Source organism: Curcuma longa, chromosome 4, assembly GCF_044706935.1.
Source record: "Curcuma longa cultivar G26 ecotype Majalengka, Jawa Barat chromosome 4, ITB_CL_G26_1.1, whole genome shotgun sequence".
In the NCBI taxonomy this organism is placed as follows: Eukaryota; Viridiplantae; Streptophyta; class Magnoliopsida; order Zingiberales; family Zingiberaceae; genus Curcuma; species Curcuma longa.
Genome location: NC_133864.1, coordinates 10988683 through 11007359, shown reverse-complemented (window position 1 = coordinate 11007359; position 18677 = coordinate 10988683). Strand labels below are relative to the sequence as shown.

The 18677-nt window shown below is 38.4% G+C and overlaps 3 protein-coding genes across 8 annotated transcripts; 1 reads left to right on the top strand and 2 right to left on the bottom strand.

Annotated features, from left to right (window-relative positions):
* Window positions 1-1398: 1398 nt before the first annotated feature.
* On the bottom strand, window positions 1399-4393 carry LOC141826682 (glycosyltransferase BC10-like). Of its 5 annotated transcripts, none has more exons than XM_074713955.1 (3): window positions 3986-4393; window positions 3374-3902; window positions 1399-2249 (listed from the first exon to the last, which is right to left on the bottom strand). In XM_074713955.1, the coding sequence occupies exons 2-3, from the start codon at window positions 3890-3892 to the stop codon at window positions 1605-1607; spliced, it is 1164 nt and encodes a 387-aa protein (XP_074570056.1). In that variant the 5' UTR covers window positions 3893-3902; window positions 3986-4393; the 3' UTR covers window positions 1399-1604. The 5 variants fall into 5 exon arrangements, with proteins under 5 accessions (XP_074570056.1, XP_074570057.1, XP_074570055.1 ...); XM_074713956.1 differs by having other exon boundaries at window positions 3374-3897; XM_074713954.1 differs by having other exon boundaries at window positions 3374-4056; window positions 4187-4393.
* Window positions 4394-5437: 1044 nt separating this feature from the next.
* On the top strand, window positions 5438-14224 carry LOC141826897 (uncharacterized). The gene is made up of 13 exons (XM_074714216.1): window positions 5438-5754; window positions 6200-6316; window positions 7478-7542; window positions 8144-8249; window positions 8341-8409; window positions 8805-8864; window positions 10387-10516; window positions 10589-10782; window positions 10921-11105; window positions 11369-11496; window positions 12024-12304; window positions 12497-12740; window positions 13239-14224. Exons 1-13 carry the CDS (start codon window positions 5488-5490, stop codon window positions 14078-14080), a joined length of 2688 nt encoding a protein of 895 aa, XP_074570317.1. The 5' UTR covers window positions 5438-5487; the 3' UTR covers window positions 14081-14224.
* Window positions 14225-14704: 480 nt separating this feature from the next.
* Window positions 14705-16791, bottom strand: LOC141827920 (uncharacterized). 2 transcript variants are annotated; one of them, XM_074715260.1, is made up of 3 exons: window positions 16785-16791; window positions 16386-16432; window positions 14705-15234 (listed from the first exon to the last, which is right to left on the bottom strand). In XM_074715260.1, exon 3 carries the CDS (start codon window positions 15203-15205, stop codon window positions 14915-14917), a length of 291 nt encoding a protein of 96 aa, XP_074571361.1. In that variant the 5' UTR covers window positions 15206-15234; window positions 16386-16432; window positions 16785-16791; the 3' UTR covers window positions 14705-14914. The 2 variants fall into 2 exon arrangements, with proteins under 2 accessions (XP_074571361.1, XP_074571362.1); XM_074715261.1 differs by lacking the exon at window positions 16785-16791 and adding an exon at window positions 16660-16691.
* Window positions 16792-18677: the final 1886 nt, after the last annotated feature.

Below are 18677 nucleotides of genomic sequence, written 5' to 3'. Positions count from 1 at the left end.
CCTCCTCCGCCTCCTCCCTATCGAGATGGAGATCGGAGAGGGAGAGACGTGCTCGGAAAGAGGGCCTTGGATGCTCTTTCTGGGAGTTTATATAGAATTCAAATGATTGAGAGGCTGCGCGTTACAGATCTTGCACAGGCTTTGGATTTATATTTCTGTCGGTGTTTGCTCTGCCTGCCTCCGTGTACGGGCGGCGCTGCTGCTGTTGCTGTTGCCGCTGAGGCGGCGCATCGGAGCCGTCCGTCCCCGGGCGGACGGCTGGCGATGTGCCTGCCTGGAGCTTATCTTACTTGCCATCCGTTCGTTGACTTGGAAAGTTAGGGGGGTCGCTCAGCGGGGTTCGTTTGAGAAGGCGGTTCATTCACTGACTCCGGTCCGGTTTCTAGAATTGGACCGGATCAGACCGGATGAAGTTGTAGTGAAAAAAATCACACAGACCGGTCTGATTTTTTTTAATTAAAAGTTAATATTGATGCCACCTCGTATAGCGACAACCTTTTCCATTTTTTTAAAGATATTTGTTGTACTTTTTAAAAAAAGTTTCACTTTTTTTAATTATCTTTTGAAATGTCATATAATATTCATATATAAAATTTAAATTATTTTAACATTAAAATATCTCTATTTTATTTTATTTTTAAAAATTATCATCTAAATTATTCATTCCTTGAAGGAGAAATATTTTGACTAAAATTTAAAATGCATTTGAAAAATCAATAAAGATAGAGATTAAGGAGCCAAAATTGACTTGTCGGATCGAGCATGACATAAACCTAAACGAAAAATAAATAATTATTATAATAATTATTATTTTATTCCATTTAAATTGCATGGAAATTGAGGGAAAGTAAATTTGAGTATTTGTATGTTTATTTGGAAGGAAGAGTGGAGAAGAAAGAAACTTAACCCTGTCTAATGTATTTAGTATAATTCTGTCTAAATCAAAGAGATTTGGCTCGCGAAAATCATCGTGTTCGATCGCAAGATCACCGCCTTATCCGGCTAACCAACTCACAACAACAAAACTTATCGACAACGAGAGAGCCAAGCAAACGAACCAGTTGACATGAACGCACCGACACTCAATTTGCTCCGAGATGCATCAAACGCCCAAAGGTCGACCGATCAATGTAGCAGGCGACTACTACTGATCAAGTCCATGATGGAACCCTTTCAGGTAAACACAAACAGAGCCTGCTCTACAAAACTTTAGGTTGGTTTACTGAACAATGCAGCTATCTTCAGGAGAAACATGGCAATTCATACAGGATTTCAGAGAATGACAACTTGTAATTTCTATTTTCCAGTTAATCTCCCATTTAAGGCGAAGCCAACCCGATAAGATGACCCGAAACCAAACCGATGAATCACTAAACTAAGTTTTTCGGTTTGGTTCGACTTGGTCAATCTGTAACCACTGCAATTCAGCATTACAAAACTGAACACTTCCACTATGAAGTTAAATGAATTGGTATTCATAAAATCGTTAATGACAACTTCCCTCGTGTTGGATAAGAAATTCATGATGTTCAGTGGTCAGCTCTAGGAGTTTCAAACTAACATGTATAAATGATAAGAGGGATGGTGGGTATGAACTAAAAGCTTCAGAATCCCATCACACTTGAAGAAAGGTTGAGAAGAGGGCCCAAGGCATTAGGGGCAAACTTCCTGGCAAAGAGGAAACAAATGGATGTCGGTTTCGAGTTGTAGCTACATGTGGTGGTTCCATTGGTTCGAATAGACTTGATAAATTCTGGTGTGATGCTGGGAGCACCATATGTTGCTGGATGAGGCCCTCCCCTCGACCAGTCCACCCAGGTTACAGTCCGATTCGAGTTTAAAGACCCATGGAACATGTTCAGGTAAGTCGGCATATAGTGCTCATCAGGATAGCAAGAAGGCTTGCAGTATTTGCGGAATACTAAGTAGTACTGGTAATCTGCTACGATGTACGCAGCCAGTTCTCGGTTGAGTTCAAACCACTGGGAACCTTTTCTCCAATGATAGAGCTTGATTGTAGGAGCCATGCGACGGTTATAACGGCCACGACCTTGTTGAGAGTTCTCGTCGTAGGATTCGACAAAGCTGTGGGCAGAATATATGAGATAGTCGTAAACAGTTGAGAAGCCGTACACTGGAATGCAACTTTCGGAGAGGAGGACAAAGCGTTCATTGGAGAAATCCAGCAAAGCATTAGCCAAGAGACGCTTCTCTGCATCTACTAATGTCACTGATCCCCAAGAAACCTCCTGCATGAAGAGAAGTTATTAGCATAAAGAAATAGCAGCATTTATAAGCTGAAATGAATATGTTAGTTAACAAATCCTTCATCATACTTTGCTAAGAAAAGAAAGATGTGTGCACGAACGAATACCCGTAAGGACTGCAAAACCTTAATTAAGCACCTATTGTATAACTTAGTGAAGAATGCCATTGGTTTGACTAATGAAAACATTCTTCAACCAGTTTACTGTCAACAGAATAAGCTGTTGCAACTTGCAAGTGTAACAAAAAGTTCATCTTCATTCTCCAGTTCTAACTTAGCATTCTGTTTATTTGGAGGCAAATAGGAGGGAAAAGAAAAAAGGAAATGAATTTGCTATTCTCTTGTTCACTTGGAAGTCGACTGCGAAACTTAATTCTAAACAATTTCTCCATTTTCTTTCTGCCCAAATTGAATGGTTGCAGAAGTATAGAATAAGGAAGTTTGATAAGAAATGAAAAATGTTGTCTGACTTCATTCGATTCCATATCTTTGATCACTTGGATGGAAATAACATCACTACTAATTTGTGTTAATTAGATGTTTAAACTTTATTTCCATAGAGAAATTCGATTCCTCTTCTCTACTTACTTCTGAGAAAATAAGAGAGATTCATCCTCTTTTTTTCCTTTATTTTCCCTCCTACTTCCATCCAAGTAAGCACATCATTCTTTTCCATCTGGTTTCATCAAAATAAACAAGATATAAGGAAAAGGGTGAAAATAAGATTCAAACTACTTTATTTATCTCTCCTATTTCCTTTCTTTCAAGTAAATACAACACGGGATCTCCATTAGCTCCATAAATAGCCACTAAACAGTTAAGCTTTAGCAAAATTTAGCATGCTCTAACCATACATCATCCAATATCCTATAACAAGGTCAAGGAAAAAGCAATTCATCTTTGCATTAAAAAAGAACCATAAAACCAGTAAAAGCCTCATGCATCTGCAAAGCTTGATATGGTTGGTCATCAAGCCAGCAATTTCAATTAATTACTACCATCGTCCGAATGTGCACTAACAATGGGTAGCACTTCAATTGTGATCTTAACCTTTGATACTAAGTATATACAGGAAACATTATTTCAAAAATAAGAGATGAATCTCACCTCGCTAGGGATCTGCCGGCCGTAGAATGCGGAACTTTCAGAGACATTAAGTTTGTAATCAGGAAGTGTGTGGACATATACTGAATACAGCCCCTCATGGCCTTTGAAGAATCTGTCCCACAGTTGCACGAAGGGCAGTGGCCCTCTTGTCATGAACATGAAGGCCACCTTTGGCACCCTTTGAAATGGATACTCCTCCATCTTCGGCACCATAGAAGCTCTCCAGAATAGCTCTTCGTCTGTCATACTATGCATCAAATGCTGAGGAGTCACAAAACTCTTGAAGCTCAAAAACTCCTTGTCGCAGTTGGCCATGTACATTGCACTCGGGAAAAAGATTTCGGTCTGTGTATTGAAGGAACGGGTGAAGCGACCACTCGCGGACAAGCCTAGGACGACCCCCGCCATGAATATGACCAGAAAAGAGATGAATTTGATCAACCCAACAGACCAGTTTTTCCTCGGAGGGCAAGGGAAGAAGTCAGCCTCATCTTCGTCTGGTTTGCTCCTTGGCTTCATCTTTTCTGCTCTAGATAAACAAAAAAAAAGATAATTTTGATCTCCCTTTTCCAATCAAAGGAAGATGTTCGAACAATAGGCTAAATTCCCCACCAAAATTAGAAGAGGAACGAGCTGATCCTCTGAACAATCCACCGAATCTCCCGACTCAAACCCTAAATCCTCTGGAAAAACTATATAATGAGATGGCGAGGGATCAAGAAACCCTACGAAATCATCAGCCAAATATTTGCGAGACGGATCCAAGCCTTCCAAAGATCGAATTTTCTCCAGAAGGGATCACGAGACGCTCACCAGCAAGCCAATTGTTCGTCGTCGCGCCTCGATCCTCCTGCCGCCGCCTTCCTAAGCAGCGATTCTAGGGGTTCGCGCAAGGAAGAATCGAGAGCGGGCGGAGAAAAAAAAGAATCGTCTTTTCTGCACTTGGATCAATCGCAATTCATTCTCCGTCGTCAACGGATCGACTTCGATCAAATCGTCCGTTTCGAAATGCTACCGCACCACGACATGCCTATTCAACACATGGTCTCAGTCAACTGTCCAACTGTATATGTTCGGTAATGATAAATAATTATATTTATATATTTTAAATATATATAATTTGAATGATAAATTAGGTAAAGAAAGACAGAAATATAAAATTATTACTATATAAATTAATTTTGATCGGTGAAATTATCTCCAAAATTAACTGATTTTTGATATCTCGTGCGATACACCCGTGCGCGACTCGTGCGTGACGCTCTGATCCATCGCCACTGCCGCCGCCCCCGCCACCTTGTCCGACTACCGCCGGCCGCCGCCTCGGGCGCGATCGACGCGTCGCTCGTTGGCGCTTCATCCGACGGCGGATTCCGACTGAATAGTGATCGGAATCCGACGAATTTGATCGGAAACCGGGTCGATCGTGATTGGCCACTGTCGACCGCGATCGGCCTAGTTTCCGCCAAATTGCGATCGTCGGACGGCAGAGGATGGGCGAACATCGCACGATGATCCTTCCTCGATCGATCTCCGACAACGATTTGGTCGGAATCCGGTCTGATTGTGGTTGGCATGGTGTGCGCCACTACCAGAGACCGATTGAGGAAGGACCGCCGTGCGATGTCGGTTCGTCCTCAACTGTCTGACAACCGCAATTTGGCCAGAATCCAGCCCAATCACGACGGGCAGTGGTCACGCCATTGCCGGCCTTTTTCTGATCAAATTACGCCAGATTTCGATCACTATCCGATCAGAATCCGACAGCAGACGGAGCGCCGACGAGCTGGTGCGTCGATCGTGCCCGAGGCGACGGCCGGTGGTAGCCAGACGGTGCACAAGGGCGGCGGCAACAGCGATAAGTCGGTGGTGTCGCGTAGGAGAAATCGCGCAGTATATCATTTCTCTCTCTATATATATATATATATATTTATTTATTTATTGGTGTGCCTTTTGTTAGTTATTAATTAAGCATCATTTTTTTTTCTTCCAAAAAATATTTTAATATATTATTCTTCAATTTGTTCGTTAAAACCCTAACCCCGCTGCTTCGTTCCACCGCTCCCTCCAGCGACCACTCGCCTCCTCTCCGCCGCTTCCAACTCTCTCCTTTGATGGCGGGCAGTGGCCGGCAGGTGAACATTGAGGACCCCCAGTTGAAGCCCTCCTGGCTCCGGTTTCTATTGAGGGACTGCCTCCCTGAGGAGAGCCGGCCTACGCCAAACGTCTCCGAACTCTCCTTCCTCCTCTCTGATATCAAGACCTACGGCCTCCTCGACGAGCAAGTCCATGACCCCTCCGATGCGAAGCTGGTCGAGGCGTGGCGCAACGCCATGGATGCCTGGACAGAACGCGTCGTCTCGCTGGCATCCAGTAAAATGGTATCGCATTGCACTCGTGCTCCCAGCTTAATATGTATTCGAGAGTTTTGTGTGTTCGAAAGTTTTGTACTTTCGAAAGATTTTGCCATAGTCACTGTCTATCCTCACTGGAATATTGTTAACATTGTGTATGAACTAGTTTCTCATACTACTTTTTATATAGTCTGTCAGTTTTCAACTATCAATCTTTACATATGACTTATGGTTTTTGTGATGTTTTCACATCTGAAACAGGAATTATTCTAAAAGAAAAAAGCAATTTTTGGTTTTATCTTTTTGTTTTTTGTGGTTGTGTAGATATTAGAAAGTAAGCTGAGTACCTTGTTACATTGGTCGGGGCTGTATGTTGTGTATGGTCAAATCTGTCATAATTGAAACCTATTTATTCATGTATCTGGATATTATTAGTAACTCATTTTTTTGTTTTTTTTGGAGTTGTTTTTAGCCAGACAAATGTTGGGTTGGTGTATGTTTGCTGGGGGTGACTTGTGGAGAGTGCAACTCTGCCCGTTTCACGGCATCTTATTCTGTTTGGTTCCAGAAGCTACTATCAATTATTCAGGTATTGACCATTGCTAACTGTGATTATGCACTTTGTTGAAATTAGTTTACATCGATCTTTGAAATTCTATTTTCAGTTAGTAAAGTCTATTTTTTAGGATGCTTAATTTTGAAAATGCATCCATGTGTTTCAACTATGTTGATCCTTTGTTGAAACAAAGGACACACAAGCTCATGTGCACTAAATAGGCTAGCTATCTGTGTCTTGTTGTTGTAATCTAATTTTGTCTTTTTCTTTGTCAATATTGCATTTTATAAATTTATGTGGAACTAGTTAGCTATTACTTTTTTCTTAAAAAAACTCTAATTTATTTGAAAATAAGATAATAAGCTAAGTTGAATGATAGAAACATTGTTCTTAAAAATTAGTTTCGTTGATAAAAAGTGAAATTGTGAAGCTTAGTTACATATTCATTTGTGTGGTATCACTTTCAGATTTTTTTTTATGTAATTCATGTTTTAGGGCATATCGTCTTATTAGATAATGACATGATCAATATTGTCAACCCTTGCACTGATGTTGATGGTGTAAGACATTATGGAGATGAGTTTAGTTGGCTTCCCTTGAAGTAGAAGATATATTTGGTAATCATGAATTGAGTAATTAATCAAAGCACCAAATATACAAATTCGGTTATGACTTATGAGTTGTCAGTATATAAATTTGGTTGAACACAATGTCAGAATATGTCCTATTAAATCACAAACCTTCATCCATCTTCAGTTTACATAGCTCTATATATAGATTAATGGAGGATTTCAACTATTCAACTATGTGACTGTCTTTACATTTGAAGTAAAATGTTATTCATGACTATATCATATACTGAAGATCTTTTTCACATTAGATCTAGGTGTTTACCAGTTTTGACATTACATTTGTGAAATTTTTAAGTGTTTAGTATGGGATATCAGAGTGATTGATTTCCTGTATTGGAAATGAGTTTATAGTTATTTGTCTTAATATGCAACATTTCTGTTGTTTATGTTGTTTCAATTTCAAATAAATTTCGATAGTAAGAATAGGATCGTGGTTATCACTCAGTTTTCTACTTGTTCTTGAGAGGGCATGGATTATCATTCACATTCCTAGATGCTAATGAGAAAATGTGATCTCATATTGCCATGTTTTTTTAATATCACATTTGTTTGCTATGCTCAGCTTCCATCCAGCTCCAGTTTTGTTAAAGTGGCAGCTTGTGCTGCATTGTCTGATCTGTTCACCAGGTTTGTTGACATGCAATTTCTTATCTGTTGGGTTATCTTTTTTGTTTACTAATGACTAGCATTGCCAATCTTTTTTGTTTACTCATGAACAATCGATTGGTCAATCTAATTGTTTCAATTAGTTTTTGCTTTACCTTCTGGGTTATCTTTGAGTGTTTTTGAGCCATTGCAGTATCTTCTATGAATTGTTAGATATGTATCTTCTATGAATTTATTTTAAGTCACTGTGGGTTTTATTTTAATTTTAGTTCTTATTTGCTGTTTGGATTTATGCAACCACATTGTTATATGCATGCTAAGCTGATACAGTAATGAAATCCTCAGTTGGTTTCACTGGTTTGTCTGAAACTATTGGATCATAATAACCCACATCCTCATTCCTTGATAATATAATTTCGTCTTATTTATTTGTCTCATAGTAGCATGACTGTGTAATTCAGATTCTATTGTTATTTTAAATTATTTCACTTCTATCGGTGAACCCACTTGATATGTTTGTTGTCATAATCCCATGCAGCTTCATTTTTCTATTATACTATACTAAATACTTAAATTCAATTCTTTCCTTTTCTTGAAAGTAATATGACTGTCATGATATTAGATTGGCTGATTTTTCCAACTTAAAGAAAGATGGAATAGCTTTTGCTGGAAAGGTTATACTGCCAATTATCGAGTTGTTGAATGAGAATGGATCAGATGAAGTATCAGTAAGTTACATCCCTTGAAGGATCAGTCTTCTTTTCTCCATCTACTTGTGATGTGATGATAAATTATTTTTTGTTGTCTTCCTCCCTGCAGGAAGTAGCTCTTGAATTGTTATACACCATCCTGACGTTCTTTCCTTCATTGCATCGGCACTATGACAGTGTGAGTCTATTCCTGGCATATTTTCTGCTTAATAGGGATGAACTTTCATAGACTCTACTGGTTAGATGAGCATGCTAGGTTGGTGTGAGCACAACATTGATGTAAACGTCAAGTATCATGTGCTTACGGTGCATTTAGGGAAGTGATGGGTATATAAATTTGTATGCTGCTAAATCTGGTGCACAAACAAAAACTTCCCTTGTATGCCTAATGTGAAAGAACATTAAATTATAAGAGCCAGTAAGATTGGCTTCAACATAATAAACTCTCTATAGTTCTATACTAGTTCTGAGTTTTTGTTAGAAGCGACTCTTATTTTGTGTCATGACAATGCATTAGTAATCTTTTCCTACATGATAGCCACAAGAGTGCTAACTAGGGTGATGCTATGTTAGGTTCAAGCTGCTCTTGTCTCAAAGATTGTGTCATCAAGATCTAATGCAAATTTATCAAAGGTAAGTGTCTTGTGTTGACCATATTATTGCTCTTTTTGCATTATTGCCAATTTGTCATTGTCTTCTTCTTCTTCATGATAGGATTAATACATAAATATAGCACAACCTTTCAAATCTAACATAGCATTTCATTTTTCTTGAATCTACCATAACATTTGGGTTTTGTATTAAAATCTAGAATCCATTATTAATTTGTCTAGTTTCCATTCAACTGTTGATCTGACATTCACACAATACTTTGCCAACTTGGCAAAGTTGCACACTAGACCTTACATGACATTGGTTCGGGTTTGAGGTAGATTTGTTAGTTTGTAAGTTTTATCAAATGTAGTACAAGCAATATAAATACTATCAATCTATCATGACCAATATAAATTTTATCAAATTTAGTACAACCAATGTAAGGTCTTAAAAATCTAGCCCAATTTCCCAAATACAAACTCATATAACTATAAAATTAGTTTAGGAGTAATCCAACACACTATTATACAGGAGCCAGTCTGAGATAGGATGACATGACCAAAATACATTAGGTAAAAAAGTTATAAAACAATACAAATGTTGTATTGAGCGGTCAATGCTACTTGCACTTGTAACATGACAAGCTCCAATCACTATCAATAATAGAATCAACAAATAAGTCTAATTTTAATGATCATTTATTTAGCCTCTATCTTTTCACTATTTCTTTAGTGTATTTTAATATCTCCATTTCTATTTTGGTCTCAAAATTTTAACACATGCTATAGATCACGTTAAATGTCCGATCACATATTATCTTGTCAATCTAGTCGAAGAATCTATTTCCCTAAATCTGCAATAGATATCAAGATCAATGAAATACTAAAAGTTACTTTTCGTATAATCTACTCAAAACATTTATTATACTACAGGATCTCTAAGTATACTTTAGAATTCTTTAGCTTAAGTTTTGATATATCCATTAAGTTTTGATGGCTAGAAGTGGTAATGATATAGCTGTGGAGATTTGGTTGACATTGTGGAAAATCCTAGATTATAATGAAAATGTCATTAATGAAGCAGTGTAGGCATATCTGAAATCTCATAATGTGAGAAACACTAAAAAAGGGTTTTTCTTCACTTGACATAACCTCTCAACTATATGCTAGACATTTAAGAACAAATTTGATGGAACTTATAGAACATTGTGATAAATTTGATACAAGTTATGTTAATTGTGTAAAGATTTATTGAAACTTATAAATTGACAGATCTGGGTCAAACTAGATTAATGCCATTTAAGAAACCTCATTTGCAACTTGCTCATTTGGCAAAAATGCTATGTGGATGGCAAATTAACAATCTTAACAAAACTGGATGGATCGGATGCTAAATTTTAATATGAAATCTAATCATTGTGTTAAATTAGAAAAAAATTGAAAGGGGTTGCTAGATTTGTGAACCTATATTCATGTGTTAACCTTTATGTTAAGTGAACTCATGGTTTACATAAAATGAAATCATGCTTTTCTGTATTCACTCTTCTTATCTCCTTTTCCAGAAAATAGCCACTTGTTTGGCACTTCTCCCCAGGGCAAAAGGTGACGAAGATAGCTGGTCCCTTATGATGCAACAAATTATAATAGAGATAGATATTCTTCTTAATGATCCCTTACAAGCACTGGAAGGAGGTAAGATTGAATATCTTTATTCTGTATTCTATTTGATATTGTGAGAACACAAATAATTGAATTAATGTGCAGAAACAAAAGGTTCTTCAATTGTGAGATTATTGATTCCACCTGGAAAGGATCCCCCTTCTGAATTGGGCATACGATCATTATTGAGAGATGTGACATATCAACCAACAAAAAGATTTCGCTACTTGGTAGTCCCCATAATTGTCACTCTGATTAAGTGTTGTTGCATGATGCTTACCAGGCCTTATACTATTCAGGTTTGATACATTCACTAAGCATCCTTATCCTATTCATGTTTGATACATTCACATTACAACTTAACCACTGTACGACTTAATCACTAAGATATTCTATAAGATAATAATGTTGTTATCATTTTTCGTGTTATTTCATAGGTAAATGTTCCTATTGCGCCTTTGCTTGCACTGATTCATAAAGTGCTTATGGTGGATGGCTCATCACATGAATCCTTAACTCGATTCACAACTGTCTTGAATCAAGAACTTGTATGCTATCAATTTCCAGCATTACGCTTGGGTAGTTTGCGTCTTTTAATTGCCCTTATAAAGGGAGTTAGGAGGTGAGAATTGATTCTATTGTCCTCTATCTCTAGTTTGTTTGTTATTGTTCCAGTCTTTGAATTAATGTATATCTTCAATGTGCATACTGCATATGGCGTTCTTGTAGAAAATGCCATTTGTTCTGTGGTAACTACCGCATGTAGAATCTGCTTCATCTTTCAATTAAGGTTGTGATGCTTTGAATGATAGCATAAACTTGGCAGTTTGTCTTTAGTTTAGTAATGTTTCCTGGTTTTTTGCTCTCATTTTGACTTACCTGCAGCCAGCTCATACCACATGGTGCTGCTGTTGCACGTATTCTGACACAATATTCCAGGAAAGCTATATTATCATCTCTAAGGATAAAATTGTATTCAGCGATGAAGTTCTTGTTGAGCTCCATGGGAGGTGGTAAGTAGTTGCCACCCACTTTGTTCGTAGCTTTTGCAACATTTCACTTAATTACTTATGGAGGATGTTAACTTAACAATCTATTCATATTTCAACAAAAAATGGTCTTGAATGAGATTGTTGGGGAAAATGAAGAATGATTTTTTTAAATTTGTATGAACATGAGAATATGATTTCATGATTTGTAGTAAGGTACATTGCTTTGCACTTTTCTTTCCCTTTTCCTTTCCTCTTGCATAGTGTTTGTGTCTCTACCACCAAATAAGTGGCTTTGTTGATCTGACAATTGTCCAAAAGAATAGTGCAATTAGTTGAGGTCTGCCCCTTTGTTTTTGCCTTCGATTATGCAAATGCTCAAGGTCATGTTTCTTTGTATTCGGGACTTCTCTACTACTGCTATTTATTCTTGCATATGCATTATAATATTATGTGCAAATTTTTAAGTGCATTTTGTTTACTAGTAGATTGTTCATTCCCTTGTGATTATATTAATTTTTTACTAATTTGCAAGTTTTAATTTTAATCAGGAATGAGTTTGTATCTTGCTCAAGAGCTAATCAACAATGCTTCTGCTGATCTGAATGATCATCCCGGAAGCAATACACACGTATCAAATCAGCAATTGTTGGGAGAGCCTGATCAGGCTATTAAACAAAATCACTCAAGAAAAAGAAAACATTTATCCAAATCAGCATCACAACTCCCAAATGGTACCCATAAGCAGAGTGTCGTAATCAGCTTAAAACCATCCACCCCTCTTTCTGTAAAAACTGCTGCACTCGAAGCACTGCGAGCTCTTCTTAAGGCGGTATGTCCTTTACTCTTACCATGTGCTTTATTCTGTCAAATTAGGAGCTTATGTTAATATATGTGATGTTCTTCCCTTAGTTTCTTTACATGAATTATTGTTGAGTCAGTGAAATTATATTTCTTTACACCAATTCTTGTCAAATCATTGAAATTATCTTCTGCGACTTATGTCATCATCTCAATTTGCTAGGGTGGTTCTTTGAGATCAGAATGTTGGCGGTCAGGTGTGGATCATTTGTTGATAACAGTAGCAAAAAATGCCTGTGATACGGGATGGGCCTCCGGGGGGAAGTCTTCAGTTGGAAAAACTGAATCAACCGTCTCCCTAGTTGCTTTTCAGCTTGCGGCCTTACGAGCTCTCTTAGCATCTCTGCTTTCTCCATCACATGTCCGGCCTCCTCACTTGTCAGAAGGCCTTGAAATTTTTCGCAGAGGTATGCTTATGCGTTGAATTCCATTTACTACCAAAATATTGTTTAAAATGTGGACTGTGAGAAATTTGTATTAGATTAATAATAATAATAATATCAGATTGTCAATAATGTTGTACTATTAATAAAAATTAGTAATTAAGAATACTAATATTTGTAGTCTGAATGCTAACTAATGCTATTAGGCAAACTTTAAGATCTAATTATTACTTCCTAAATCCTAAAGCTGGCAAATCTTTTGCTCACCCATGCATCTGGCCACGGCATCCCAAGCTTCCTCTAAGCATCTCCTCACAGAGCTCCACCGACCCATTGCCTGTTTTTCCAGATAAAGCATCTAAGCTGTACACCTCTCCTGATCATTCATCTTCATCCCACTTTTTTTCTATGCCACCACCTCTTGTTTGTTGGCTTCCTGACACCATTATCGGTGATAAAGAAGAATGAGATTGTCCAATTCTACAATATGGCTGATTCCTTCTCATGCTCATGTTTTTGCAGGAAAATTGGAAACTGGAACAGAACTTGCTGACTACTGTGAAGATGCACTCATGTACTTAGAAGTTCTTATCCACCCTCGAGCGCTTCCTTTAATACATACCGAAGATTCTAGGAGCTCCACGCTTAAAGCTTGCAACCAGAGGTATCAGGGAAATACATTTTATGGTCATCTGAATCTAAACACGCCTAGTTTTCCAACAGGCGATGTAGGTGCAACGAATCATATGGATGATGATAGCAGTGATGAAGTATTGAATGGTTGGCTTCGTGGTGATGAAGAAGAGAGACCTGTTCAGCTTTCAAACACTCCTATCACAAAGGAAGATGCAGTTGGCTCGAATAAAGATCATGAGATCAGATTGGGTAATGGAGAACCATCAAGGAATTGTGAAACAGATACACATGACTCAAACAAAGACGTAGATATGGATGGGCCAAGCAAAGTAGGAGACGTCAACGTAGAGACTAAAGTTGCAGCTGACACTGATACAGCTTCTAATGAAGGCGATATCGCTGCCTATGTTGCACAGAGGGATGAGAGGGAAACAGAGAACCATAATCTCAAGATATCAGGCACCACAAATGGGGAATACCCCAGTAGTTCAGGAGCTCCAGTGAAAGTAGGAACAATTTCTCACCAAACTATGATGGCTGTTACAGACGAAGATGGAAAGCAGCTCCAAATAGGGACATTCTCGAATGAAAATACTAGTGTTCCCAATGTTTATAAAGGCACAGACGTGCTTGATAAGAGAATAGAACAAGCACCTATGTATGATTCTGATTCAGTCTCTCTTGATTCACTACCTGGTATCGTCGATGTCGATCCTGATACAGATTAGCTAACACCATCCGAGCCAGATCCTGCCGTGGTAATCTATTTATCTTCTCCCCTTCCTGACAAATTTTCCTTTTGTGAGATCATAAGATCCAGTCCCAATGCTAGGACTTTTTGGCGAATCAAGATTTATAATTCTCTTTTTTCCTATCAAAGAACACAGACGGATGAATTTAGATTTTTTTTTTAATGAATTTCTTTTGGTAAAAATCTGTACTAATAACATTTTAGAAGTTCTTTTGCTCCCATTCGCATAAATTTGTTCATTATATGACCTGTACCATAGTACCATAGCCATCTGTGTACTTGGATGGAAATAATTGAGTCTTTTTTTTAATATATATTTTTGTCGTTTTTATAAAATACAAGAATTTTATGTGCAAAATGCAGTTTTTGTTATATATATTGCTGTAGAAAAGTTGCTAAATGATTTTTTTTTTTTTTGAAAAAGTAAAATCATTTGTAAAGCAGTATCTAGTTTGGCACTTAACAATATCATATTAGTAACTTTTAAGGAGAAGTCACTTCCCTGTCTAGAATTAATTAAATAAAAAAATTCATGAGAGTATGATTTTTGTATTTGTGAGGTCTATTTTTATGTAGGAGTATTTATTATTGGGCAAAAACAGACAAAAGCAATTCACCAAGCAAAACAAGGTGGCCAAAATGCAACTGCAATACTTCATAACTCCTAAAGATCCAAATGCAAGAAAGAAAATATACAGAAACACCATCTGGTGACCAAAATATACACTGGGGAGGGGACTGCTCTCCCTCTCCCTCTCTCACAGGACTGATAACTTCTTCCAACATTTCTCGCCCTCTATCTCGAGCATGGTCAGAAATTCCAGTTTCTAACTTGGTCCCTGCTCATGGCTCGGCTGCGTTGAAGCCGTGGAGTTCCCGCCACACCTTGACTGCTTGCCACCATCGGCAGCGGAGCTACTTTGGAGGTTGAAATAGCATTGCTGGACCCGGTGGTAGCCACAGTGACCCGGCGAGCCAAACAGGCGATGAGAGCAATGCAGTGCCCCTCATCCTCTGAGCTTGAACTTGAAACGGAGTAGCTCCTGAATGATGACGGCGATGGGCTACCCATGCTATGGCACGCGAGGCAGGCAGAACTCATTGTCGCCACGCAAATAAGCACAATGGAAACTGGGATAAAATAAGTAGATTAAATCCTTATTAGAGTCCCTCTATCAAAGGTGAATCTTGAGTTATAGAGAAGTAATTTAAGGCTATATCTTGAGTTAACAAGCCCCCTGAAAAGTCATGTAGTTTTCGATCAGTATTGTGCTAATAGAAACAGTCTATATGGGTTTAAAGACTTGGTAGAACATTCAACAACTAATGTATTGAGATTCCTTCTCTTCTTTGTATCTTCCATCCAAGTAAACTAACTTTTATCGATTACAAGGAGTGATTACCATGTTTTATTGATCAGTATGTGTGTTAATAAAAAATCAGCCTACATGGAGCTCCAAGACTTGGTAGAACATTAAGCAACTAATATGTATTGAGATTCCTTCTCTTCTTCATATCTTCCATCCAACTAAACTAACTTTTATTGATAACAAGGAGTGATTACCATGCTTTATTGATCAGTATGTGTGCTAATAAAAATCAGCCTACATGGAGCTCCAAGACTTGGTAGAACATTAAACAACTAATATGTATTGAGATTCCTTCTCTTCTTCATATCTTCCATCCAAGTAAACTAACTTTTATCGATAACAAGGAGTGATTACCATGTTTTATCGATCAGTATGTGTGCTAATAAAAATCTATATGGAGCTCCAAGACTTGGTAGAACATTAAACAACTAATGTATTGAGATTCCTTCTTCTCCTTTGTATCTTCCATCAAAGTAAACTAACTTTCATCGATAACAAGGAGTGATTACCATGTTTTATTGATCAGTATGTGTGCTAATAAAAATCTATACATGGAGCTCCAAGACTTGGTAGAACATTAAACAACTAATGTATTGAGATTCCTTCTCTTCTTTGTATCTTCCATCCAAGTAAACTAACTTTTATCGATAGCAAGGAGTGATTACCATGTTTTAGGTTATAAGAGTCCTAAAACTACTTTTGCATTTGCATCACAGAAATCAAAAACCCTATCTAAGGCCTTTTACATGTCAGTCCAATTAAATTCCACAAGTTCTTGCAATTTTCATGTTAGAACAATTAACATCAGAATAAAAAAAATGCAGCTTGGTTCTCATGTTCATCCAAGAATCTCGATTGCAGATCCATTATTTTGCACAATTGATAATACTTTTCTAGCGTTCAAGATCGTACCTTGTTTTGTTCCCCAACCACGATTCCAGATTATTAGGTTTCTCGCTCTGCAATCAATTTGGATCGATTCATCAATCTCAACCAAATTCATAAAAAAAAAAGTTGAAATCATCAGAAATTGTTCGATGGGATTAACAAAAACAAAAAACAAAACAAAATCATCACGAGTTCACGACGATCATCAAGATCTCGTCAAGAGCAGATCTCGTGAAGAATATGCAGATCAGAACCGACAGCGAGAAACGAATCGGAACTCAAGACAATAAAACCCTACCGATCGCGAGAAGCACAATCACGGAAGGCAAAGCATTGATGCGGCGTGGATCAACCACCAAATGGCTGCGACAGAAAATACTCAAAAACCACAATTTTAATCTTAAGAACGAAGAAAAATCTTACCTTTCGCCTCTTTTCTTCTCCCTTCTCTGATCTAATCGATTCCGCGAAGAAAGGAGAGAAATCGAAGGGAAGAAGCAGAAAGGCAGCGGAGGAGAGCGAGAGCATCCAAATGGAAGAAGAAAGATTTGGGGCTTTTCGTAGGGAAGGAAGGTGGAGGAGCATTATTATAATATTAAAAAAATGGATTTTTGCAAGTGTTTTTTTTTCTATTTACCGCATGAAATTAACGTTTCTATGTTTCCAAAAATATGAAAAAGAAGTTGAATCATTTATCCGAATGTGATGCAGTAAGAAAATTTAAAATAAATAAATCAATCAATCAATCAAAATTTAAATTTCAATAAAAATAAATAGTTTAAAAATCAACTACTCATAAATTATATTTGAAATTTATTCGATAAATAAATTAAAATAGATAACCTTCTACTTTAAAGATTAATTCGATGACTCTTTAAAATATATATATTTTAGTTCTAAAATTACTTCAATAATATTTAATTTAAATTAATTATTATTAAAAGGAAATCTTAATGCAATTTTAAGATCATACTGCCATTCGGGCCTCCCAGGCCTTTGAAGCCTGTAAGTAATCGGTACCCGTCTTGTAATCTCGCAGTCGAGGTGGCAGAGGAAGATCATACTGCCATTCGGGCGAACGTAGTGGGGTAGGGAGACTGACGAAAAAGAACTTGTCCTTCCAATGCTTAATGGAAGAAGGGAATTTATCCGAGGGATTCAACCCTCGAGCGCTGAAATAGAAAACTCCCTCCTCCTTCTTCCTAGGGAAGAAGAAAGAATGAATGACGGTGGAGTTCAGGCGAACCCCATAAACTTTGCACACTATTACCAGACCACAGAGGAGACGAAAAGAATTGGGAGACAGCTAATTAACGGGGATTCCAAAGTACTCACAGATTCTTAAGAACAGTTCTGGGATCGGGAACCGAAGACCTCCCTCCAATTGACTTTGGAAGAAAGTGCGGTAGCCCTTAGGGGGAGAATGTGGACGCTGATGGTCCTCAGGAACCCTAATCCCAAAAGAGAGAGGAATCTCATACTTAAGACGGATAGCCGACCGGGAATCCTCGTCAAAGACCGATTTCATAGACTCGAACCAGAGAGTTTTAACCTCGGGGGCTATTCCTATTCGCTAAAGGTCCACACTAGCAAGAAAATGTATGACGAAAAGCAGCGAGAGAAGAGGCTTACACCGGCGGATCGCAGGAACGAAAAGAGGGAGAGCGAAGGAGACGGCGCAACTAGCAGTACCGTAAGCAAAGAGCGAACGATGCAAAGGTCTCGCTGCTATCTGAAACCCGCACATATATACTTAAACCCTATTCAACCTCCGCCGTCTGATTAGGCAACGGCGAAAAGGCGGGATGCAACACTCGCCGTAGGATGGCGTGATGGCCGCCCTTCCTCGGATTGACAAGATGACGTCATAAAAGTGCTTCGAAAAGACCAGCGCCATAATGGCTTCCTTAATTGTCCGCTTCGGATAGCGTCGCCGCCTCTCTCCGCGCGTGAGTCGCACCCTACCGCGCCGCTAAGACCTCCAATAAAGGGGTGACACATGCTCGCAGAGTTCAATACTCAGATTATCTTACCTGACTAGCCGGGCCTAAACGTAACCTGGTTTGACCTAGCCTCATCCACCGGGCCCTGGTTCTACATAACGCAACTAGCAGGAAATATGGAAAGGTTGAGTAGCAGATATCCCTTTCGGCTCGGGCGGTCTAAAAAGGGATGGCCGCCATCCTGGGCAGTTCGGTTCACGTGGGCCGCCAAACCCAGTGTCCGGCCCAACCGCTTGTCCAAGCAGCCCGTCCACGTTATAATGGTTTGGTGGCATGCTCGTTTAATCGCGCGCTTGGGCAGTCCTCCTCCTAC

Bases quoted from the DNA above. Each gene is read 5' to 3' on its own strand.
- LOC141826682 (XM_074713955.1), bottom strand. From the start codon at position 3,892: ATGAAGCCAAGGAGCAAACCAGACGAAGATGAGGCTGACTTCTTCCCT. The intron at 2,250-3,373 runs GTGAGATTCATC...CTCTTCATGCAG, and splicing joins GCCGGCAGATCCCTAGCGAG to GAGGTTTCTTGGGGATCAGT.
- LOC141826897 (XM_074714216.1), top strand. From the start codon at position 5,488: ATGGCGGGCAGTGGCCGGCAGGTGAACATTGAGGACCCCCAGTTGAAG. The intron at 8,250-8,340 runs GTAAGTTACATC...TCCTCCCTGCAG, and splicing joins ATGGATCAGATGAAGTATCA to GAAGTAGCTCTTGAATTGTT. The intron at 12,305-12,496 runs GTATGTCCTTTA...TCAATTTGCTAG, and splicing joins TGCGAGCTCTTCTTAAGGCG to GGTGGTTCTTTGAGATCAGA.
- LOC141827920 (XM_074715260.1), bottom strand. From the start codon at position 15,205: ATGAGTTCTGCCTGCCTCGCGTGCCATAGCATGGGTAGCCCATCGCCG.